Raw genomic sequence first — 26,048 nt, 5'->3', positions numbered from 1 at the left:
CTACAAGCATGCCTATGCCACCTTGCCAAAGTCAAAGTCATATAGAATAGGCATAGACCCTCATATTCCATACTCATTAAAAAGTACCTTAAAAATGTGTACAACTCATTAGCAGTAAAATCATTGATGATACAAAATCCATCAAAAAAAGCGTTCTTTGTGATCAACGCTAAGACCATCATTGGTTAATATTAATCTAACACGAGGAGAGATTTCTAATAATGACAGCTAATTTTGTTGAATTGGTAGACACTCAAGCAGACGCCAATAATGTAACACAAAGGGAATGCACAGTTGGAAACCACTCAGAAGGTTGGAGAATTTAAGTATTGATTATTTCTTTAGATCATGATTCATATTGAACATACCAATGACTTTGCAACAAAACACATAAACAAAGGCCTAACTTCTCATATCTGCTACAGGTTGACATGGTTACAATATTCTCGTATGTATTAGTGGCTCTACTGGAATAAGCCACATCTTTGAGTTTTCTTTGTGTGTGTGTGTGTGTGTGTGTGTGTGTGCGCGCGCGCGCGTGCATGTGGGCATGCATACATGTATGTGTGCGTGTACGTGTGCACTGCCTATCCTTCCAAAGTTCAACCTGTTGAGACTGAAAAATAACGATGAGATTCAAACCACGCATTTTAACACAGGAAATGGGCATTTAGCAAATCTGTAGAGGCTTTTACGACAATCAGATCAAGCTTGTTTTTGCAAAACCACCTTCCACACTGCTGTCAAGCAATTCAGCTGAATGCATCGTACAACCCAAAATGTAAAGGAGATAACAAACTTAACGTGCAGGAAAGGACCAACAACATACAAAAGACACTTGATGACAACACACTGCGACATTTCTTTTAAACAAACAGAGATTAATTTTTGCATGAAAAAAGCAAGGATAGGACCTTAATATGGAAAGACATAAGGCAAGGCATACATATCAACAGATGGCAAGTGCAATGCCTCTGTCCATACCTCAGAAGTACCCCCACTATTTTCCAACCTTGTGTTGGCCAATGAGTGGAGATGGTAATTCTGAAGAAACAACCATTCTTGGTCGTCAATAGTAGACCAAACCCTTTCCACCTGAGGTAGAAAAGCTGAGTACCTATCCCTTACTACATTTTCAAAATTTCGACTGGATGAGGCAGTGGTGTCACCAGTACCAGTGCTGCTACTAGTTCCTGGAGGCCGTGATAAGAGAGTAGGAGGCGCAATATCTATTTCACCAACTATTGAGCCTTGATTGTACACTGCAGGTTCGATGCCAATGCTGTCAGACGTCCATTCATTACCTGGCCTTCCTGCTGCATCCCTATCAGTTCGGCACAGTGGGCTTGCAACAGTAGATGGGGCAGCCTGGACCTCTGGCATCCTGGCATTGTCCATGTGGAGCACATTGTTGGCTAGTTCAGCCCGATGTTTCTTACTAGACCGCGTGTCCTTGTCTGTAAATCACAGTCAAGCGGATGCAAAGTCCAATTCTTATTCCACTTGGCAAAGCGACATCATGGTCAAAAAATTGCAGATGTAGAGAAAGAGATCTGGTGTGAACAAGCACTCAAAGATGGTGTGAACATGCACTCAGAGCAGTGACAAGACTGGATGATATTCGTCACCACAGAAACTAACTGATAAAATAGCCAGACTGTGACTGCTATGCATGAACCCAGCATGCATGCAAAAGGTCAGGAAAAGTAGAGACTCAATATCCCTAAATTTCAAGAGCCAACCTACGTTTCACGTGCTGTTCAGCAGGGTATGAGGACAACCCACACCAGAACAATCAATGACTCACCATGAGCATTGCCATTTGTTTCACTTTCCTTCCGTTTTTTCTTCTTCTTGTCCTTGTGTTTATGCTTCTCCTTCTGCAGAACAACAATTTACCATGAGAGGAGGTTCATAGAGCTAATTTTTAACAACCACAATCAAAGCATCACATCCTGAGTCCTTCTAGCAGTTAAATTGAAGCTGGCAACAAGAAACAATGCCTTCGAAACATATGCAAATCTTATTCCCAATACCTTGCCTGCATACCTCTATTTATAAATGAAGAGACACATAGGGTTAAAAAGTTTAGACTGCAAGAGTCACTCTTCAACTTAAGTAATTTCTGATACATCAAGGAAATAGTCATCATTATTTCTCTCATTCATGCTCGCTGCACTGTTTGATGCTTTTACTTGTTCTTCCCTTTCCCCTCCCCTCCCCGTTAATGTCTCATTCTTTCCCCTTGCTGTCTGGTCAATGCCCATTTCATTAGTTTTCCTTTTCTTCATCATTTGCTCTGAATACAAGTGTTAAATGTTATGAAAGGCCATTTTTAGACTTTAACACGGTGATTCTCACCTTTGATTTTATTTCTAATTATCACAGTTCAAGTCTATAAAGAGGGTTTACAATCATATCATATCATCTCTCTCTCTCTCTCTCTCTCTCTCTCTCTCTCTCTCTCTCTCTCTCTCTCTCTCTGTGTGCACGCACTTCTACAAAAAAAAAAAAAATTGTGCATGTGCCTCTTCCTTTTTCTACAATGTGATGCTAAGCGCATCCAGCCGAAGCCGATGCTCCAGACCACGCTGTCAATGTTCCCACCTGTACAAGCCTGCACATAACACATACAGCAGCCACCATAATATGCATCTCCCTCCCGTACCTAGCTCGGTCATCAGAATGCCTCTTCCACCAGTCTGTACAGCCAAGCCATCCATGGTCTTGAGCCCAGTAAATCTGCCTTTAAATTCACCTTAGATTGGGCATCGATCACCTACTCCTATCTTAGTCTAGAGGCAAAAGACGATCTTTATTGCAAATGCTTGTACCAGTACATAGACGAGGGTCAATAGATGATGTTTCACAATGAAAAATGTTTTTTTCTTATGCAGATTTGGGGGAACCTCCTGGTACTAAGTCTAAATTTGTATCACTCTCAGCAAAGATGAGCTACCGATTCTAAAGTACTAATTCCAGATTCAAGAACACTGCGGAAAGTTTACTCTGGAAATGACTTCACAACTGTCGCTCGGTAAGAAAAAATGGACCAGAAGCTCACCGATTTCTCTAACATGGCTAAAGGCTTGAGAAATGACGTAAATGTACTCAAAACAAGTGAAGAAGCATGAGCATAAGCAAGAAAGACACATAGAATTGATTTTGAATACTCCCAAACAAAACTGTAATAATTTAAATTTTAAGGCAGAAGCTAAGAAGGCTCACATGTATGCACTCATTGAAGTCCGAATCTGGATGGAAGAGGTCAAAGGCAGGTAGGTAGATCATCAAAATTTTACCACGAGAGTTGGTCCTCGCCCAAGCATTGTGGTTTTACAAGGGATTTTAGAAGGTTTCACTTCCAAATTAACTCTATGATGAAATGGATCACGCTCTGTCTGTCTGTCTGATAGATGCAAGATTGGGGATGACAGCAAGAATCTAGAGTTTCTTCAGAGGCCAGGTTACTCTGAGAAACGGGGGGACAATTTCATTCCAACTTGGGAAAGACTAGCCATTGCACCCAGATACATGTTAAGGGAGGTCATGTCCTTTCCACGACATGTTCATACCATCTCCCATGATTTGGACACGGCCTTGAAGAGAATGATGGATTGCCAAAGGATTGCAGTGACAAGAAAATCGAGGGACACGGCCTTGAAGAGAATGATGGATTGCCAAAGGATTGCAGTGACAAGAAAATCGAGGTTGTAAATCTCTCCAGCCGAACTGTATGAGTGGCATTTAGCATGGGTTCCAGACCCAAAGTCTAGAATTAGGAAGACATGATGCACTTGTTTTGAGCACCTTTGTGTCTCTTGTAATTTCTGCTTCTGGTGCCTGCGAAGCTTGCTCATGAGCTTCCTGGCTTGCTCTTCCCCGACCTTGTGCAAAAAGGCCTTAGGCTTTAGTATGGTGGTCCAATAGGATCCAGATACTGGGACATTGTCTCTCCTTTTGTTGACACAACGTATTCCACTCATTCAGCATATTCTACTATGATACACCAGGACATTTTGCAAAGACCTGCAGAAAAAAGAAGCCGGATCAGAAGAAGAAGAAAGACTCCGATTGAGATGCAGAGGAGACAAAGAATACGGCAATCCATATGGTAAGAGAAGAGCCTTCTTGTTGACATCACCAAGTGTTACTGAGGTGAGACTTGCAAACACCCGTGTAACAGTAAAGATGTCTGACATTGAGATGTGGTTAGAATAAGAGTTAAAAACCAACCTTTGTGAAGGTGAAAAACAACATTGAGTGCTTGGATTGCTCCAGGTTCTTGGCTGGTAGCACTGACATGAGGGGGGATTTTTTCGAAGGATCTGTGGATTCAGAGGTATACAAGAGCTATAACATTAAAGAGGGCATTACAGAGTTACATAGTGTGGCTGATTGTGCGTCCATGAGATGAATGGTTTGCTTTCACAGCAAGCAAACAAGCAAGTGGATTATTTGGTATGTGCACATAGCACTTCTGGCTTATGGTCACCTAAACACTTTGTGATTTGGACACGCTTTTCCCCAACTTGATTTTCTAGAGCGACGATGCAAAGGTAGATCATCATTTGAGGATGATGAAGTATAAGATGGAGATCTGATCTATGGCATTGCTTCTATTTCACTCGTGTCCCTCGTGTCACAACTCCTATGCTTCCTCAAGAGTATAAATTTGTTGAATATCTTCAATCCCCATGTGAAAACTTGCCGTTGAGGAAGCTGATCCTTGGCTGTGGCATCCCCTGTAACCACATCCGTCTCCTTGAACACACTCAAGATGCAGCTTCTAAAAGCTTTAAACAAATCATAGTTTTGCAACTTGTCTTTCTCCTGCTCTTGTGTCACCAATGTCACCCTCTTGGTCGTTGGTCAAGAATCAACGGGGCCACCTTCTGTAAAACATGTGCTCCCTTCTTCTTAGTCTTCTCTGAAGCACTCTCCAGAGGTTTGCCTTGCCTTAGTTCAAGTTTAGGCCATGACAAATGTGGACCACAAACTCCACACCACACAAAGAAGCAATCACACAACAATCCCTAGGCTAACTAAAACAAATCAATCTCATGAAAAGGATGAAATTGATTTATAAAACGTCAACCTGAGGCCCAATACCATTATCAGAGCCGTGCAAATAAAGCCCAATCCATTAGCAACAATTCCACTTAAGATTTTAATACAAAAAAAAACAAAAATTTTGGAACAACAGAAGTAAAATGTTGTCACATTACATCTTATTGAATGACGATGTACCATCGCCATGAAAAGGCAACACCATCACATAAAAGTGATATTAGTTACCACGGAAGGGTGATAATCACCCAGGCGGATGACACATGTGTATGCATACATGTACAATCTAAATAAGGGTCCTCAAGAGAAACCGATGATCACCACTTGCAAGCCCTCTCGCATAGAAGGGCTCCCACACACATGTATCACCACGAGAAATAAATAATAATGGAATCTCATAAAATCAAGTAGGATAACGCTGGGATTTTACATCAGCCAAGTGGGCAACATTGAGGAGCATGGAGGGTGCAAGTAGCCAGCCTAGCCCTCGTGTGGAGGCCTCTCATCGTATGTGACATCCCCATCTAGTGAACTTCTAACAAGGATCACATCAATTGCAAAACTTCTATATGTGAGAAGAGGAAATTCTTATCGAGCCATGCTACTCATCAACACATACAATAGGCAATAATAGCATGCATTCGTGATGCATGTGGCATCCCCTTCTACCAAACTTCTCACAAGGATCACATTAGGTGCAAGGGCTTTTTTGTATGAGGCAACAAGATCCTCATCAAGCCATACTACCTCACAACCTTCTGATTCTTGAACCACTAATACTATCTCACAACCGCTGCTCTCAACCATGCCTACCCTTGTGAAGCAAAACATGCGATATCTTCCCTTATATACAACATGAATGACTATATACATGCTCCAAGATGGGGGGGGAAAAAACCTTCAATGAGACCTTGTTGACATTGGGGGAAGGGACCAAGCTTTAGTAGGACAACTTGGAACATTTCCCAGCCCGCCTAAGTGATTGAAAGTACACCAAAATCATCTCTCTTGTCATTGCAATGCACTTACATAATTTTTAAGCACAATTCTTTGGCATGTCCTTACTTTTCGCACATTAGCCACACTTAGATGATAACAATATCATATAGCATATTAGGCACACCTATATGATAACAATATCACAATGATCTGATCTAGAGCTGTCCTCAAATTTGGCAACATAAGGGAAGTCCTGTCTTCACAATGCTATCTATATCATAACATGCCTGTGAAAGAGGCAGGTCCTTGAATCGATCCCTTCAATCTCATCCACAATGTCTCTGAACCCTGCCTTCTATGCCAGACAATACAAGGGAATTGATGTCAAGTCTGTCTGCCTTACCTCATCAACTCTGCAAATGCCCCATCTTTCCTTCACTTACATTGTCACTTTTTCCTCTTTGTTTCCTGCTCCAGCCAGAGGGAGCAGCATTGAGTCGGGGGCATCGCTTGAAGTGCACACTACCTGCTGTAGCATATCTTCATCCAATTCTCATTCTCTCCCTTCACATGTTACTTCCTCCTCTTTTCTTGGTTGTTCTATGTCCTCTTTTTTCGTGCAGCAGCGTCACTGAAGATAAGAGGCTGCATGCCAAAAATTCCTTAAAACATTCCACCCTTTTTTAAAATGGTGGCTGAAACTGCTGGTACTGCTGGAGCGTTTCACACATGGTGCATGGGATGAGGAAGTTTTAGGTGTTCCCTCGTTTTGAGAATGCAGGGAGTGTGTTCCCATCCATTTGGAATGCATTCTCATATGCACAAGCCTTTGGGTTAAAGCATCCGGAGGGACCCAAAACATTGGGATGAGATTATTCAGTTGAGTCACGTTATAAAACATACGAGTGTTGTATTTTTTACAGGCACTAACATGAAAAGGCTGCAGGTTATTTTCACATTGTCAAATCATCTGCATGACATCCATAACATTTAATATATTGTTAGCCTATGAAAGAAAGGGATTATGACAACAATGGTGACTTGCCCTAAAACTTAACAAATGAGCAGCAATTGTTTCTACTCCTTCCAGTCAAATATCACTCTGATGCCTACTCGCTAATTTACAGCTTTCTCCCCATTTCTCTGGGTACAATACACACCAAAGATTGGTTCCAAGACAGCAGCACCTTGGGCAGCAGTCAGACAAATTGCTGTGACAGAGGTCAATAAGAGCTCTCTTTGACTTCCTAGCTAGAGTCCAATACCTGTTCCAAAGAGCTTGGACTTCTTCAAGGCTAAACATATGGTTTTCCTTTTCATGAGGGCCCTCAAATCCCTAATCCTGCCAAAAGACTACGAGGGATTTTCATTATAGATTGTCTCCCTCTTGAGCACATCTCCTCAAAGAGAGGCCTGAGTGGGGTCACTTCTTTGAATTTCATCTCAAATCATGATGCTACGTATGTCATTTGAAATTACATTAGTTGTATTCTCACTTTTTTGACTTTTGATTAAATTTGAAGTCTTGGATCTCGTGACAGACAACTTTGAAGACAAATATGAACGAGGGAAGATACTCTCCGATCAGGTCTCCAATATTTTAAATAAAAACTCAACATCAGAGCTATATCTTTCTCCATGTATCTTCATGCATTCTTTCAAGCTTAGTTTCAATGCAACCTCTTTGCAGGGAATTTTTTAGATCATGGACTTATTCCTCATTTGAAAGCTGGAAAAGGAGCTGAGTGTCAACATTTCCTTGTAATTTGCATCTTTGTAGGACATAGTTTCACCCACTACCACCTCTGCACGTCAAATGTATCTACAATCTAAAACAATCACTCTACAATGCCTTAAAAATAGGGTCTTCCTGAGAAAGAGCTGTATTTGGCACATGCACCTCTCTCTCTGAACAGGCTTATAGCCATGGCAGTCTCATCTCATCACCTTAAAAATGAAGCCTGAAAAGCAACAGAGACTCCTCACAAGTGGCCTTTGTGGCCTCAAAAGTCAGACAAAATCCGTTGTGTTTGCATATGCCTCATTTACTCTGGCAATAGAAGCATGTTTCACTCTCTACTCCCAGATTCTTGGTGCAATCACACAACTCTCATCGGATGCCAAAATCCATAATGTGGAAATCAATTACTCACGAAGTTTCTAAAACAGAGTTGATGAGGGGCTCAATGCCCCCTGGACGAGCATTGATGAAACGCTCCATTGCCTAATGGAGCTTCAACCACGTCCCTTGGCATCAAAAAAACAATTCCAAACTTCAAAATCTCTGACCGTCAAGCCAACCAGCGGATATGTATCACTCCAAATTTTTGTTAAGCCCATCTACATAACTTGGGCTTAGATACGCATCCCTAATTCATAGCTGGGGAGACGCATGATGCACTAGACGTCCCTCTAGACAACTGTGGAAGGTATATAAGAGATCCGTCTCATAGAGCCTTGGCCTTGGCCTGAAGCCAACCTTTAAAGGATAAGATGGTCCAATTCACGCAAAGGAAAACATTTAAAAAGAGTGGCTAGCGTAGTTGAGGCTCAAGCAAGTACTTCAATGTCAAGCAAAAAGATCTGCACGGTAGAAATTAGCTTGGAAATTTTCGATGCCAAACCATAACCACATGAGGTTCTCCAAAGTTGAATCTCAGCCTAACTGAACTCTTCAACAAGCATACGTATCTTTCCACAGAAAGCTTTGAGACAATATAAAGAACGAAAGTTTGAAACTGCAAGAATCTAGAAATCTGGGTAATAACCTTTGTCAGGAACCTTGAATCCATAACTTGAGCCTGCTTTCCATTTTTTTGCAAATCCTGAAGTTGCACAATCTTTCCATTTTTGGGCGCATCCACAATTCGAGCCTTCTTCCCATGTCCCACATAAGGGTATGGATAACAGCGAGACATTACTCCAATAGATCCCAAACTTGACTAAGGAACAAAGCAAACTCTACCATATATCAGGCACCAGCCGATGTGCACCACACTGGTGATGTTATTTACAATAGACAGATTCTGGTGATGAGTTTTAGAGTATGCTTTTGGCAGTTTGACAATAATCCACCTCCCAACCCTCTCAGGAATGCTTTGCCAGAGGAGCCTCTGTTTTGGCTCTCAATCGGGATTAAAAATGACAACCAGTCGAATAACAGCCCGGAATTGTAGTGTTCAGACTCCAATAAGTTCTTGCCAATATAAGAGATGGGGCAGAGCAAACACCTAAAGACGGGAACACAACCCGGGATCTTGATCAGAATGCAGACATTGATGCTATATAGCTTCCATTTGAACGCGTCCCTCTGAAGGAAGAGCTATCAATCTGAATCATCTAGCTCCCCTCTATATCCTCAATAAGTATCCCTATAATTCTTTTTCTAGCAGTGGGCCACGAGATAACCATCCCAAAGAACGATTAAAGGCATAGACTACCAATTTGGAATTGAATTGAACCCAAATCTTATACAAAATCTGGAACATGAACGTCTTGGACCCTTGGAGTAAAATGTGGGGCAAGGAAGTAACAAACGGTCTTCATCACCCCCGAATGGACGAAACTGCGAGGCAATGCAGCTGAATAAGAGACGAATAAGGGACAACGCATCCGCACGAATTACATCCCACGTGATTATATCCTCGTCCCAGCTGCATTTCAGACTCAAACTTTTGGGTTTTCAAGGCGCTTTGATATCCGATAAAAGGTTCCCCAGTTTCAACCGTAGATCGTGCGAAACTCTCATCAGAGGCACACCCTTTTACAAGGTTTGGCTTGCCCAGATTTCCAAGTTTGATGTAATGTGTGGAAAGTTAATGCGATCGTTGTTCAGGATTAGAGCCAGGTCACCGAAAGCAACTGACATTTGCGAACTGATTTCAGCTACTGAAGCACACAACACCACTTCCAGGTTGCTTCAACCCCCAAGAACTCGATTTGGAGATACCAAAGCCCCCCCACAATCCCGGTTTAATATCCTCTTCCACGGAAGTTCACTCTTTGCAGAACCCAGGAGCCAAAATCTTGAAGGCCCTACCCAAAGCATACACAAATGGGCAAGCAAGCAAAATCAGAGGAAGAAGAGAAGAGTCTCAAATGCAGGAAGGGATGGCAAGGGGAAGGCAGAGGGGGGGAAGGGCAAGAACGTTGGTTGAGAGGCCATGAAAGGGTGAAAACTCACAAGGAAAATCCCTAGAAACAGAGAGATTGAAAGGGGAGAGGAAGATGAGAAAGGAGGCCTTTGGGGAGATTAAAAAGAGACAGGATGCTGTGAGGCAAAGGCAAAGGCCATGTTTGTGGCTTTGCTAATGGCTATGGCTATGGCTATGGCTATGGTTATTACTCCTCTTGCAAGCTCCAAAGTGGCTCTGCAAAAGAGAAAGAATGAATGGAAAAGAAACACACCGTCAATCTCTTCTTTTATATCAAAAGTTAGACCCCAATACTCAACCACCCACTTGATCAAATCGCTTCATGGGTTCCTCTTTTCACCCTTTTTGTCCTCCCAATTTATAACCCATTTGGTTATCATTGGGTTATTTGTGCCCCTAGCCACACTTTACATAATGAGTTCTCTCGCACGTTCACCCATCACATTCATCGGCGAGCAGCATTGCAGCAAGCAAATGGTCTTCCAGCGTTGATGCATTTCACCCACGACTAGACATTGCAACAGCAACATCAAATTCTACCCATTTCAACTCGATCAACATGATATGTGGCCCTCAACCTTTCACTTTTTTGGGTTGTCCACAAAATACAAGGAAACAACCAATGCTAACAATTATGTTGTGCCATTGTACATCAACACCCCTTCACCCTCCCCTTGTCCGGACATTTTTGAATCCTACTTAACTCATTATAACCCAATGTTGTTGCTTGCCCTCTTTTGTTTCGCATATCTAGCTAAATTTGGACATTCACCAAACCAAAGAGCTCGGGCATTCTCCAAACCAAGGATTTTGCCAAATAGATGATCCTTGGTTGACCATTCTATTGCAATACAAGTACCATCAATGCATTCACATGCTCGGTCATGATGACAAGGTCAACATTTTTGTCTTTGTGGAAACATAAGGCACAATGAGGGGGCCCGGGGGGGAGGGAAAAACGCAAGTCCCTTGATCCAATGCTCCACATAGGCACAATTGAGTCTCCATCCCTCAATTACCAATGGTGTATGTTTAAACTCTTACCACGATTTGATATAACTTCTCCATCTTTTTTCTCATTCTGCGAGTAATCTTAAGGGAATTGGGATAGGACCAAGTGCCATTATTAGAAGGCTTGTGCATGAATACAATGCTCATGCAATGACCTACTTTGTTAATTAAGCATTAATATTTGCAATGTTAATAGCATGCTCATTTCCCATTCATCTATCTTGGCATAAACATGTCTCTAAGATAACTAGGATATAAATATTGTAGACCAATGACATATATGGTTAGCAATGAACCTTCTACTTGTGCAACATGCCAAGTATCATTATCAATGAATTATGTTTGTGCTTTTGCGAGTTATTCAAGATGAAATCCTCATACACTTAAAACACTCCTAATGGCAAACTATTTGACCACGTACCTTGAGTCACGCTTTAAATTTTGCCTACCTAGAACTATTTACAAGATATGTATAATAAACAGAACCAATTGCTCATATCCTTGGTTCATCACCACAAAGATTTGGCTCTTCTATTACATTCGATTTTGAATGTATCCTAGTATTTTTCCTCTCTATTACTCTATTCCATAAATTACTGAGGACTCTCAGTCCTTTCTTACTCAATCTATTGAAAAAATGGTCAATAAACAACTTTAACTGGTGAAGTGATTAACAGCCATTGTAATGAAAAATATTTTGTAATACATGAGTGAACATATAGTGAGGACTAGTTATAAAAGATGGTTATAAGGAAAGATTGTGGAACAATCCATCTAGAAGGATTTGTTGACAAGTATAGCCATGCAAGGCAAGGAGAAATCTTCGAGGAATTGTTAGCTAGTCCCATATTGGAGCCCTTAGAAGGGTAGTCCCATATTGGAGCCCTTAGAAGGGTAGTACCATATTGGAGCCCTTAGAAGCTCTATATAAGAGTTTCTTTCCACAAAATGAAGCTCAAGGCTATAGCTCCGCACCCAAATTCTTGTTTTTAGCATTGATGTTCAAGCTTATGAATGTCATTGACCCTATGTTTCAAATTGGCATGAGGGTGAGCTTGATGCCATTGAAGTTTGATAGATTATGTTGAAGCTCCATCGCTTGAGCATGATAATGAGAAACTCCATTTAGAGAGAGAAGTTTGTTGAATTGATTTTTAAGGTCTCCACATTGTTGGTTAAATGTTAAGAGATTACCAGTAATGACAAAATTGAGAGGTGAGATCTCAAAGCCATATAGTTTTCGATGATTGGCCTTAGTTTTGTATTTCTTCATGATCATAGGATCATATTGAAATGTAAATCAAGCAGCTTGGTTTTGTATATTAAAACTTTGAAATGGGGGCCAAGGATTTGTGTGGTCGCACAATGTGAAGTGTTAATTGTTTTGGAGCAAGGTTCAGAGACACATAGATATGATAGCACACAAATCATAACACAAAGTTAGATTCGATAGAGCATGAGTGGCCAGGGATGTAGATCATAATTTGCAACAAGCAGTAGCCAAATGAGTTTGCTACAACCACACATGCATGAATGTTCATATGCTTTTGGCTTTTGGATATTTGTTTTTGGGGATTCCAAATCTATTATGATAATTTCTTGTCATTTTGAGACTCATTTTATTACCCTTGCAATTGACCCCAAGTTAAAAGTGGAAAGAGATGAAGATTTAACCTTAACTTGAGTCAATTTTCCACTAAAATACAAATATAAATATAAATATATGTGTGTGTGTGCATGTTTGCGTGTGCACGTGCCTGTGTGTGTGCATGTGCATGTGCCTATGTGTGTGCGTGCGCATGTTGTGAGACATTTACAACACCCCTTTCCATAATGAAGAGTAGACAAATTTGGAGTACGAAAGAGAAATGTTTAATAGATAAAATTTGCAATAAATATCACAAAAAATGAAATAGCATCATTAAAGGATGAACAGTTTTTTCTAAAAGAGAAAATGTGAGTAGTGAAGCTTTGATAAGTTGTTGATTAAAGAGGGGAATCTTCCTACCTACCACCATCCAACAAGAAAAACATGGTGAGAACTAGTTAAACCTTAGTTGGGAAGACAGGTGTCATAAACACCCCTCCCTTGTTATCGAAGTCATTAAAAAAATAAACACTCAACCATTGACTTACAAAGCTAGTTAATAAATGCAAAATTGTATGGAGTAATGGTGTGATCACTAGGGGTGTGAAGAATTATGTGAAGGGGGTGGTAAAGTGGGGGTACAATGAAAAAATAGACGTAAGCAGAATGAAAGAGAAATTAAGTTAAATGGACAAAATGACAGTTATGGATATATAGAAAATAGGGAGAGAAAAGAAATTTTTGGAGGGACCAATTTGGAAGAGATTGGCTAATAAAAGAAAAAGTTTTTCAATAATGGGCAAAGGAAAGGGTTGGAGTAATGAAGTAGAGACAGTGGAAAGAGGAGCGAGGGGTAACGTACATTGAAAAGAGGCAGTGAGGAAATCGGGGAGGCTTTTGAGCTCAGCAAATGGGGTAGAATCTTTAGAGCAGAGCGGGTGTGGGCAAAGGAATAAAGTAAATGGGGGGGGTTCTGACCACGAGGTAGAAGCACAATAGTAGAGGCTACAGTAGTAGAACTAGGGGGCGACGCATGTAGAGGTGAGATAGTGCATAGGGGGTGCGGGTAGAGGAGTTTAGAGCAGAGGTAGTAAGTATAAGGATAGTTTTTATAGGCCATGGGACAGAGAGGGTCGGGATAATAGAGGGTCGGGGAAATAGAGCGTTAGGTTAGCGAGCAGTTTAGGTAGTAAATAGGATTAGGGTTTTTTTTAATTAAAGAGGTTTTGTTAAAGGGTTTTAGTAATAGTTAAGGAGGGAGAAAGCATAGAAAGAGATAGAGAGGATTTTGGAGAGAGGAATGACGAGGGAGAGAAAGAGAGAGAGGGAAAGGGGGGGGTTTTAGAAAATTGGGTAAAATAAAAAAGAAAAATTAGGACAAAGTTAGAGTAATAATATACAAAAAAAGGAAAAAATACAAAAAAAGGGGGTTAGAGAGATAAAAAAGGGGAAAATTTTTAGGGATAATATAGGGAGATAATTAGGGAAAAATATTAAGAATTTTTTAAAAGAAAATTACATTAAAAATAGGAAATTTTAGAAATAAATTAGGAAACTTAGGAAAAGGAAAAATCGGGGAGGAGGTGTAGGAAAAAGATGGGAAAGTTTGAAGGGGATTTTTAAGGAGAATTAGGAAAGAACAGGGTAGAAATTTTTCAAAAGGCTTTTAAGGAATATCGAGAGATAAGAAAAGATTAAAAATAAGAAAAAAAATATAAGGAAATTTTATTTTTAAAAAGGGGGCGATATTTAATTAAGGGGTGAAAAAGGGAATTTGAGGGAAAAGAAATTAGGGAAATTAAGGGGGTTGTTGAGGGGAGCTCTAATGAGCAAGTGGTAAAACCAATGGAGGAAGGAATAGTAAGTGTGTGTGTGTGTGTGTGTGTGCGCGCGCGCACGTGTGAAGACTCCACAAACCCCATTTCAGAGTGAAATCAAAACAATTTTGGTAATTATAATTTAACAAAATTCTCTCAACATGTAGGTGAAACCTTACAAAAAAACCAAGAGATTTGTGGAACGCATGACTGTACAAACAAGTTTTGCTTTGATAAGTCATAACAAGCATCAATTTTATTGAACTGGGGAGTATGCATACCTGTGAGAATAAAAGACAATGCCAAATTAGCGATGGCGAAGGGTGGGGTAGTCGAGGTGGAGGCTGAGCAGAGGCAGGGCAATCAAGGTGGAGGCTTAGTAAAGAGTAATGAGAGTACGGCGAGGGACAGCGAACTGGAAGGGTGGCCAACCAGACGAGTAGCTAACTAGGTGGGTGACGAACCAGATGTGAGCACAACAAACTAAATAGCAGGGTGCGAAGGAGTAGATTTGGTATGAGAGCGGAGGTGGTTTAAAAAGCAGCAAAGGAAGGAGGTAGTTGGGGTCAGAAGGGTAAGAGGTAGTTGAGGGAGGGAGCTAAAAGTTGCGGGGGGAGTTGAGTGGTTAGGGATAAGGTTAGGTTAGGGAGTGTAGTTAGGTTGTAAAAAGAGGAAAAATATGGAGAGAAAAATTAGGGAAATTTTAGGGAAAATATGGAGAGAAAAATTAATGGAAATGGGGAGAGAAAAGGTAGGGAAATTTAGGAGAAAAAATCAGGAATAATAGGGATAGAGAAAAATAGGGAGAATTAGGGAGAGGTGAAAATAGGGAGCAATAGGAAAAATTAGGCAGAGAAGAATTAGTGAAAATTTTAGAAAAATTAGGAGAAATAAGGAGAAAGAGGAAATAATTAGGAAAATTTAGGAGATTAGGAAAATAAAGAAAATGAGGAGAAAATAGGAGAAATGGGAAAATTAGGAAAATTTAGGAAGAAAATTAAGAACAAAATAGGGAGAAAATTCGGCAAAAAATAGGAAAATTTTGGGAGAGAGAGAACTAGGGGGTGTTTAAAGTAGAGGGAATACAAGAGAGGTCAAGGATAAGGTTAGAGAAAGTTTTTCAAGAAGGTAAACAAGATCAATTGTGTTAGCACAAAAGGGGCAAAAGGAAATTGTGTGTGTGTGTGTGTGTGTGTACATATATTTGTATATAAATATAAAAGTCAAGTCATTATATGACTTAAGAACATTCATAAGTTGCTAACCAATGCAGTGTTAGAAAGAAAATATAAATAGCCTCTACTTCTCCCAAAAAAGAATCACCTAGAATGAGACCTTGTCCTTGGTCGGCCTCATGAAGACGTGGCAACTGTGCATTGGGACATCCAAAGCTAGCAGATCGAGGGTGATTGGTCCATGCAAGTGAATAGAGATTTATTGGTCCATTTGTGCATTTCTTGCTACGTGGCATTAAGCTTCCATGCACTGGATGTGGACAAGGTGGTTCCCGTGAACACTTTGGCTCCTTGTATTTTTCATTGGCCTATGCAGGTCCATGTTAACAGATTGGTTAACAACATGCCACCGTGGGTTAAGTGATGTGATTTGATGGACAATGGCAAGTCCATAGAGCCAGGATTGTGTCTTGGATCTACATGGGCCCAAGAGGATGGTAAAAGAATGACAAGGGAGACGGAGAAGGAGAAGGGAAGAGGAGCGTGAAGGGGGATGGAGTGGCAAACACAAGGGCACTACAATGGAAACAAGGGAACACCCAAAACACTCTCTTGGAAGAGAAGAGGGAGCTTGTATTCAAACTTGTGCAAACAATAATGAAGACCAAAGTCAACCATTTGGCCTATACAAGTCACCTTTTAAAGGGAGGGCCAACCCTAATCTCTTTATGCCACTCTCCCTTGTCATTCTTTTACCATCCTCTTGGGCCCATGTAGATCCAAGACACAATCCTGGCTCTATGGACTTGACATTGTCCATCAAATCACATTGCAGGAAAGCCCAAAGGATATGCATTTGTCGATGTTGCTTAATGCTATGGATTTGTTTCTGAGAGAACAAGAGCATCGTAGACTAGTAGCTGCACGCATTTACTCAAGTCAGATGGCTTGAGGAGGGGGATAGACCGTCTACCTTTTTCTTTAGAGCAATTAAAGAAAAGAGACAAAGGGAATCTATTACTATGATCAAAGATGATGATGATAGGGTGGCCCCACTGGTGATGAAGACATCACAAGAGTGTTTTCATACACTTGTCTAGGGTCTCAGGCTCAAGGCATGACAAACTTGTTGGTTTTGAAACTAGGATGAAAGCCTTCTTGTACGATAAGCCTCGCAAAGTACATGACTTTGAAGCGACTATGCTGCAAAGGCCATTCTTTGAAGGAGAGGTAAAATTCATAGTAATGCAAATGGCCAAGGAGAAAGCTTCTGGCCCAGATGGAATTCTTGCTGAATTCTTTTAAGTTACACTTTAAGATGGTTAAGTTAATCAATTGGTGAGGGTTAAGGGAAATGCCCAGTGAGCTGAATACTAGAGTGATCAAACTGATACCCAAGGGTCACAATAGATTAAGTCCGGGCAATGGAGACCACTCTCAATGCTAAACACGGTCTATAAGGTCATAGCTAAGCTTTTTGCTAATAGGATCAAGTTTCTCCTTGTGAGGCTTATTCACCCTCCTCAGTTTGGTTTTGTATCTGGGCAGGAACATACATGATGCTGTGTTGATGCTTTGTTGGCCATGGATTATGCTTTGTCTTCTTGTAGTGAGAAAGTAGTCATGCTCAATTTAGACTTGGAGAAGGCTTATGATAGAGTGAGCTGGGATTTTGTCTTGGGCTTTTGCAGGCTAGTAAACATGTCGTTTACAAATGCATGGGTGGCAGTTTTAATAAATGGCTATCATTATCAAAAGTTTGAGTTGAGAAGATCCATATGACAAGGTTGCCCATGGGCACCTCTGCTATTTGCCATAGTTATTAAACCTTTGTTGGTGCAGATTGACAGGCATCTTAATAATGGGAGTTTAAAGTGCACAAGGTTGCCAGATTAGACTCTGTTCTCCTCGCAATTTCTTGTGGATGACAATACTAACTTTTTGGTTGGGACTGAGAATAATGTACTAAGTAGATTTTTTGACATAGTTGATGAATTTGTTGTATTGTCTAACTCCAAGCAAATAAGGACAAAACTATAGCCCTCTGGCTTGGATAGGATGAGAACCCTCATTGGACAGCTAAGTTTAATTCAAGCGGATCCCAAAGGGACAAGGGATAAGGTACCTTGGGTGCCCACTTGGGTTTAGAGTGAATGGGCAGTAGTCCGGAAAATCAAGGAGAAGTTTGACAGATGGGCCGAGAAGACTCTCCTTAACCAGCAGAATTAGCATTGCCAAACACATGCTTGAGTCAACTTTGGTATATGTTCTCTCTGTTATGCCATTTTCCAAGGCTAATTTGAAAATAGTGGATAGACTCATCTCAAATTTTGTATGGGAGGGAAGATGGCACTAATGAGATTGGAGTTAATGTGACAGCACCAAAGGAGAATGGGGGGCTAGGACTAGTTGGAATCTATGAAGGAAAATAATGACATTCTGTGCAGCAAATGGTTACTACAACTAGGCAACAACCAATCGTGGGCAATAATCACAAGATTTTTTATATGCCTGAATGCACCGAAAAGGATTGATTACCATGGCATGATGTAATTCTATCAGATTTTGTAGTCAAGATACCTCAATTTGAGTTGCTCACAAGGTTATTCCAAATCTGGAGGGCTAAGTCGAAGGGTTGCTTGTGGGGAGGATTGAGATCGCCTCCATGGTGATGCTTCTCTTGGGAGGTCCTTATGGTTGTCGGATTGGCCATTGAACAGTGGCCCTGCGTTTCTTAAGAATCAACCACGGTTGGCTGCCAGAATGTTCTAAAAAGGCCTTCAAACCTTTTTTCAAGTTTGGGATCCTGGTGGCATGAACTGGTTGGATGTTGAGACTATTGTGTAGAGGTTTGGGTTAACTGCACATGAAGGTGAGGTAATTGTTGTCCTACTGAGCAAGTTTAAGGATGACTAGCCAACCATTTATGTTCTTGTTTTACTGCAAGTAGACAGTGGAAGTTTCACGCTCCAAATGATAGGTTGGTAGTGTGAGATGCATGGCTTAAAAGGGGCTGGAAGACACTCCATCTTATAAATTAAACTTTCTACTTTGGAGAGTGATTGTTGGTAAAATGCCTGCCCATCAACTTGGGCCACCTCAAGCCCTTCCCATCCAAAAAATCAGCTGACATTGGGTTTCAAACCCTGTGCTTCTAATGAGAAGGCTCCTTTCTAACCATGTGGGCTAACTTCTTCTCTTCATTACTTTTTGGCCTACCCCTTAGGCAGTAGGGCTTAGAGCCAGTGCCCACGAGACAAAAAATATGCATTTGCTGCGGGATCGGAGCTTCAAATCAGTTTTTACGCGTGAACAAACTAGGGAAACTCTTAAATGCATAGTGACTACCTGTAGAGAGCTGCACTCTTGCACAAGTGACTACCCTCCCAAAGGCTGTTGTGTTTTATTGGCTGAGGAGAGGCTCTGGACTGTTGGAGGAGAATTGAAGACAATGCTCAGAGCCAAATGGCAATCCTCCATTGGTTGGATGCAAAATGGAGCACCAATGCTCAAATCTGCATCCTCCAATTAGCTGAACAAATTGAGCCTCTCGGTGAGAAAGATGGTACTGAGTAACTAAATCCAGCAATGCGATTGCCAGTCCCATAGGTCCCGCCACCATTGATAAAGCCATGACAATTGGCCTATTGCTATCACTCTGCTCCCGCAAGTAGGACTGGCTGGCTAGGGGAATTCTAATGGTAAGCAGCTGTCTAAGCTGTGTATACATGATTTTGATATTTAATTCACTTCCAATGTTCCACTGGTAGTGAAGAAGTCTTAGCAACGCTGGGCACCATGGGATTCTTTGCAGGTATGGGTTCATAGGCTGCGGTCTGTTTAGAAAGCTTCACCCTCTATGCATCTAAATTTTTTTATATGGAGGGTGATTGTTGGGAAAAACTCTATGAAGGATAGATTATGTAAATGGCAATCTTTCTCTCCTCTTTGTCCATTTTGCTGTGTTGCTTTGGAGACGCATTTCCATCTATTTAGCAATGTATTGTGTCTTGGGGGTTGTGGGGGAGACTCCGTGGTTGGCTTAGCAAAGCTCAAATTCATGTGGATCTTTGGTGGAAAATTGCTCTCTCGGGTGACAAAGGGCACCTCTCAGATTCACAGTTCCTTCTCTGGAGTATCATTCGTGGTGTGCTTCTTAGAGAGATCTGAAAGTTTCGAAATGCTAGTGTTTTTCACAGTTTGAGGCCTCCTTTGGATTTCTTTCACATTTTTCAAGTTTATACCTTGGATGTACTTGATTATTTCAGTCATTATCATCCTGCGCTACTCCTTGCAGTATTAGGCATCAGGGGAGTCATGTAACTTCAGCTTCTATAGCTGTTTTTTTTTTCCTGCCTTTAGGTAGCCTTAGTGAAGGTTCAACTTTAAGATGCCAAAAGTAATTTCTAGCATTTTCCAATGTGTTTTTTTTGCAAATTCAGTGATTGGTTGGTGTGTTGACTTTAGAGCATGTCTTTCAAATTTGGGCATGTTTTTTTGGAAGTGCATTCATTCCTTCTCTCTCCTCGAAGTGCATTCATTCCCCCTCTCTCTCTCTCTCTCTCTCCCTTCCTTCTTCTTCTCTCTCTTGGCAAGCGGCATGAATGAAATTCATCTTGTTTGCCTTTCAACTCTTAATATATTTCAATTTTTCACGCAAGAAAAAGAGTGGAGGTGCCAATTCTAGCACGCCATCCCCGCTTCGATATTCGAGCCAGCCTCTATTGGTGGCGCATTCCCACCCTTAGTGACGATTCTAATTTTGTGAAAGAGAGAATTGGCGTTCTCTGTTCTCGAGGGATCATGAAATCACCAGAATTCCTATTGTGCTCCTCCCTTGCCCTACTCTACCGTCCTCGAACGATTTGCTCAATCGACTACTCCAGTCTTCCTCACGAGTCCTTTTCTCCCCCTCTTCTTTCATACTAAGCTGTCTCATTCCATCCAAAAGTCTTCTTACAAGGCCAAGCTTTTGAAGTAATGGTCAACCGAGCAGCATTAACAACAGTAAAATAGAGGCACACGCTAGACGACGGGCTAAAACAGCAGACACTTACAAGACACACGAACGACACCTACGAAGCTACCAGGCTACGAACTTAGAAGACTACCTGCAAAGATAGAGTTAGCTAGCTAGCAAGCTACTTCAAACGTGGCCTGCTCATACAGTTGAAAGCAAAAAGCCAGAGCCCGCACACAACAATTAGAAAGCTTTGTGCAGCAACAGCTCGAAACAAAGCAGTCATTCGAATAGTGAACTCGCATAAAAAAGCTGCCTATACAAAAACCATCGCAATCCTCGTAAGTCACCTCATAACAGTCCACACATAAATTCTATATACCGGGAGCGGACTTCCCATGACTCCCAGACTACGAACTTGTACGAAGCTAGAAACTGGCACCTATTCAAGCGCACAACAGGCGGCATTTACAGAACTCATGGAAGCAAGCTCCGCATGAACAAAATTTTGCAACGAGAAGAAAGTCAAATGATAGAACGACAAACCTTGCACTAACGAGGTGAATTATTTAATCAATCATAAGGCCTTCGGAAGATCAAACAAGTTGAATACATTCAAGAGGCCTGCCCCCAAAATTGAAAGCGGAGAGAGAGAAGGAGAAAAGCACAAGAAGAGAGAGAGAGGGGGGGAGAAAATGATCGAGCCATAAATGGAAATTTAGCTTAAGTAGAGAGAGAGAGAGAAGAGAGAGAATAAAAGAAACAAGAAGAAGAGAGAGAGAGAGAGACAAAGAGAAAGAGAGAGAAAGGGATGGGGCCATAAATGGAAATTTCCGAAGCACCATCACTTAGACTTGGCCAGGGGCAGGCCAAAGAGCAAAAAAGAATACATTGGGGATGATGTGTAGGAAGACTACGGGAGAAAAAGGAAAGAGAGAGAGAGAGAGGGGGGGGTGAGAGAGAGTAGAGAAAAAGGAAAGAGAGAGAGAGAGGGGGGGGGTGAGAGAGAGTAGAGAAAAAGGTGGAGGATTTCAAGGGAAAGAAATAGAAAGTGAGGAGTTACACCAATCATAAAATTTAGGACTTTTACAACAAGGTGAATTATATTCATTGGGCCTGCCCTTATGTTTTTTACTTTAAATTGTTGTGTAAACAATAGAATGATCTGACTAATAGGTAAAGTTTGTTCCATAGCTAATATTTTTTATGTTGTTATTTGTCCAAATATGGTCTATAGTGGATCCATATATAGTTGTTGGTGAAGTTATTAATTGAGTCATATGTATTTGATACATAAATTGTTCTAGTTTTTTTAGATGAGTTGTTTGCTTGTGGTAATCGATATTAAAGTCTCCGAGGATATAATTTATTGTGTCTTCTATTTGTATGTTATATAAGTCTTGCAAGCATTGGATAATTTTTCATGTTTGTGATTGTGGGCTTTTGTAGACGTTAAATATTCTAATTTTTTTGTTTATATTTGTTTCAAAAATTGTTAATAAGCACTCAGCTCCTTCTTTTATTATGTAATGGCTTTCTTTTACTTTCAAATTCGTTTTATAGTAAGTCACTATTCCATGTCCTTGTTCTCTTTGAATATGTTGAAATCTTTGTAATTGTAGTACGTTGTTTTTTGTAGCATGTGTTTCTTGTAAGCATAATATGTCTGCCCTATGTCTATTGCCATGAGGCTGTTTATTGCCAATATATTTTTCTTATGGGTTGTGAATGATGTGGTGTTTAGTGATTGGATAATGATTTCGTTATGTTTAAAATTTTGCCAATCTATTTCTTGAAAGTGCCATGCTGAATGGTTTTGTAGTCTTTCAATTTCTTGTAGTACATGTGCGTCGACTTTGATGTGTTTTGGTTCAACTTTGTTTAGTAAGTATAAGTTGGCTGGGTCTCATACTCTTGATAGTGCAGTATACACTAAGCCGTGTGTTCTTATATTAGTTGGGTCAAATGCGAGGGAATCTAATGATAGTCCTTGTGATCGATAAATTGTTCTAGCGGATGCTGGTTGGATTGGAAATTGTGTTCTTGTCACAGCATTTAATTGGTTTTTCCCTACTTGAAATTCTCTTTGCATTTGTGTGATTGGTGTCCATGTTGTTGGTGTGTTTTTGTCGTAAGCGTCCTTGTTTTTATAGTGTGTTCTTGTTCCAGTTTTCTCATCTCTGAAGAGAATCCAAACGAGAGGCTTGTTGTTCTGGTTACTATATCCTATGAAAATTCCATCTGCTCCATTTACTATTCCATTTAGTATATCTAGATTCCCTGAGCAAATTTCAACAATCATACCTTCCTTAAGCTGTATTTGGTAGTGTAGCCCTGATGTGGACTTTGGATCTATTGGTATTCTTATTGATTTGCTGCATGTGTTATGTTTTTTATCTATTGCATTTAACAAATGAGCTTTTCCCTGCAGGATGTTGAACACTTCAAAATTATGTTTATCTTTTAATGCATTTGTGTAAAATAAGTGTGGAGTATGTTGTTTGAATATTGGTTGTCGGTGGTATTGGCTATTTATAGTTGTGATGTCATTTTCAATTTGTTTTCCTACTCGTACTCTGTTTAAGATTTGGATGTACTCTTTATGTTGCTGTCTCATTGGCTGATTGAGCTCGTAGTATTTAATGTGCTCTCTCCAAATGGTGCTTGCCAGTGTCAGTTCCCCTGATTTTTGAGAGAAAATCTAGTTGTCTTTTGTTGGGCTTGCTTGACATAGGTCTCCACAAAATATAATGTCTACACCTCCAAAGGGTCTGAGTGGTTGTATTTAATTTCACGCATGTGCATATCAATTGCTATAAATGTGTTCTGCCCAACTAACGATATTTCATCGACGACTAGTAATTCTAACTTTGCATATAATGTCGCTAACATTTGAAGCTTTTCTGGAAATAAGCATGTGTACTTTGTTGTTAGGAGGGGAAGATGAAGTGTGGAGTGTTTTGTGGATCCACCAATGTTATACGCAGCCTTTCCTATGTACGCTAGTAGTAATGCCCTTGGGTTGTCTATGTTGTGTTTTTGTTTATGTGTGTAGTGTTGTAGCAGCATTTGGACTAGTAGTAGCAGAACGTATGTTTTCTGCGTTCTAGCATTACTTGAAAAAAATAGTTTTATTTGTTGTGTCGGTTTGGTTCTTTTCTTTAGAGCAATGTCATCGACAATCAAACGTTGTTCGCAGTTTATTTTTTGATATAGCTTGTGGTATGCTTTATTTTTCAGTATTTTGAATGTTTTATACATTGTTGTAGTAGTTTTATGTTCCCTTTTTTGAAAGGTCATATCCAATGCTAGGTCATATTGTGGCGTGATTGGTTGAGGTGTTGTCACGCAATGTGATGACGTTTCTGATTCTATAATTGTGTTATTGTTCTCATTTCGTGGAACTATTTTTTGATTGAATTTTGCTTTGTTGATTTCTATGATTGCCTTGTTTTAGATGTAGAAGTCATGCCAACTAGTATTTTCTTTGCCCAATTCGTGTTCCTTAAATGTGAAAGGTAGATATAGTAAAGAAAGTTCTCTATAGTGGTTCTTGGGATCTTTGTTTTGATTGTAGTTGTTGAAGCATATAATTCTTGGTTGCCTTTTTTAAATTATTTTTCCCTTACTCGTTGTGTAGTTGATGCTAAAGTCTGCTAAGCAAATTTGCTTTATAATACATGGTCTTTTTTAGTACTTTGTGATAATGTCTGATAATGTCTTTGAAAAAGATGTCCGTGTCGCTTAGGTTCATCTTCTCTAGTTGAGTTCGTCTTTTTAGTAGGAGTGTGCATCCATCGGCTTCGCTCGTGTTAATGTATGTAAACTCTCTTGTGCTACTAGAAAGAGGAAGTGAAAGTGCAATGTAAGCTGCCTGTTGGGTGCTAATGTGCTGTGCATTAAGTATTGCATTTCCCATTCGTCGAACTCTTTCATTTGTAGGAGCTCCCATATGAACACATTGCGTCAAAGCGTCATTAACTGCAATTGTTGTTGCTTTGTCAACCTTTGCCATGTACAATGTGCAGTAAGCTGCAGCTCCATGCGGGTTGAGAATAAATTGCACATCAGTATTTGCTTGCCATAGTGATACAATCTTTGGGTTGAAGTTGTTTCTGTGTATGTCTTTTGGTTGGTGGTGTAAGTATATGGTCGGCTGTGTAGTTTTGTATCTCAGCGTGGATATGTAGTCTGTTTCATTCAGTCCTAGCTTTTGGAGAAATGTTTCGAAGTTCAAATTTAGTGTATTAGGATCTTGTAGTTTGCTTGTTATTTCTTTAAAATTTGCTATATGTTGAGCACTGTTGTTGTCATCGTTGAGTGGCACTAAGATCTGTGTTTCCCACATTGGCAATTTCGGGAAGCCATATCAACAACGTTTGTTTCGTCGTCGACAGCTTTTTTGATGTTAGTGTGTTTGGATTTCTCTTTCATCAAGATCAAGCAATGCAAGGTTTGTTGTTATGTACTGGTCTATGAATTGTATTATTTCCTTGGTTCTTGAATTGATTAAGGATGGTGCTCCTTTTATCCATAGCAATCGATGGTCATGTTGGCTCCCTCTATTTTGGAACTCGGTTACAAAGAAGTAGTCTATTAGTTCTCCGATGATGGTTTTGTCCTTTTGAAGGAGCTATTTTAATGCCTTGAAATGGTGTACATAGTATCATGCCATGGTCACTGGGTCTGAGCGTATTAATCTCTTAATTGTGCGGGGGGCTCGGGGGTTTGGATTGCTATTTGCTTGTTGCGTAACTGTACCAAGCAATCGATTAGTGGTTTTCAAAGCCTTTCTGCTGCTGATAGCATGACGAAAAATGTTGGTGCACCTAGTTGATGTATCATTGCAAAAAGGTTTTTTTTAAACTTGTTTTTGTAGTCCATTGAAGTTCTTAGGCACACAAAGTGTTTGTATCCAATGTTTGATTGCAACATTTTCTTGATGTTAGTGTTGGCGATTACGCCTTTAACACATAGAATTTTTCCATTAAGTTGTCCTTTACGCATTCTTACCCATGTGGAGGATAACACTTGCTTTGTTGTTACTTTCATTGCTTTGAAGAACAAGTTCTCGATTGAAAGTGTGAATCTTCATTCCTTATTTTTTAATTCCCATTGTGCAATATGTATTTGTCAGGATTTTGTATATTCTAGGATATCCGTAAAACAGATTAGGGAAGCCGAGCTCCTCTCACAATGCTCGTCTTTAAAGAACCCCAATGGCGAGAAGCCCTCAGAAGGTGCAACATTAATCACATTGCCTTCAAAATCAATTACCTATTGGCCAGTGTAAATCCCATGCACTAAAGTGTCTGTTTCTAAGTCAACCTCTGT

General features: G+C 40.4%; 1 protein-coding gene across 1 annotated transcript; it reads right to left on the bottom strand.

The window, feature by feature from the left end:
- Positions 1-915: 915 nt before the first annotated feature.
- On the bottom strand, positions 916-10,387 carry LOC147891974 (uncharacterized). Its single transcript, XM_087388548.1, has 3 exons — positions 8,778-10,387; positions 1,808-1,880; positions 916-1,457 (listed from the first exon to the last, which is right to left on the bottom strand). Exons 1-3 carry the CDS (start codon positions 8,925-8,927, stop codon positions 916-918), a joined length of 765 nt encoding a protein of 254 aa, XP_087244674.1. The 5' UTR covers positions 8,928-10,387.
- Between the last annotated feature and the right edge of the window lie 15,661 nt (positions 10,388-26,048).

The sequence above is a fragment of the Dipteris shenzhenensis genome, chromosome 17, assembly GCF_047967505.1.
Source record: "Dipteris shenzhenensis isolate YYH24624 ecotype China chromosome 17, Dip_SZ_1.0, whole genome shotgun sequence".
NCBI classification, from domain to species: domain Eukaryota; kingdom Viridiplantae; phylum Streptophyta; class Polypodiopsida; order Gleicheniales; family Dipteridaceae; genus Dipteris; species Dipteris shenzhenensis.
The sequence above is the reverse complement of the archived record's forward strand: the minus strand, read 5'-3'. Positions and strand labels throughout refer to the sequence as shown.

Coding starts and splice junctions, on each gene's coding strand:
- LOC147891974 (XM_087388548.1), bottom strand. CDS start 8,927: ATGTCTCGCTGTTATCCATACCCTTATGTGGGACATGGGAAGAAGGCT. Junction 1,881..8,777: donor ATTCAAGGTTCCTGACAAAG/GTTATTACCCAG, acceptor GTTGTTCTGCAG/AAGGAGAAGCATAAACACAA. Junction 1,458..1,807: donor AACAAATGGCAATGCTCATG/GTGAGTCATTGA, acceptor TGTGATTTACAG/ACAAGGACACGCGGTCTAGT.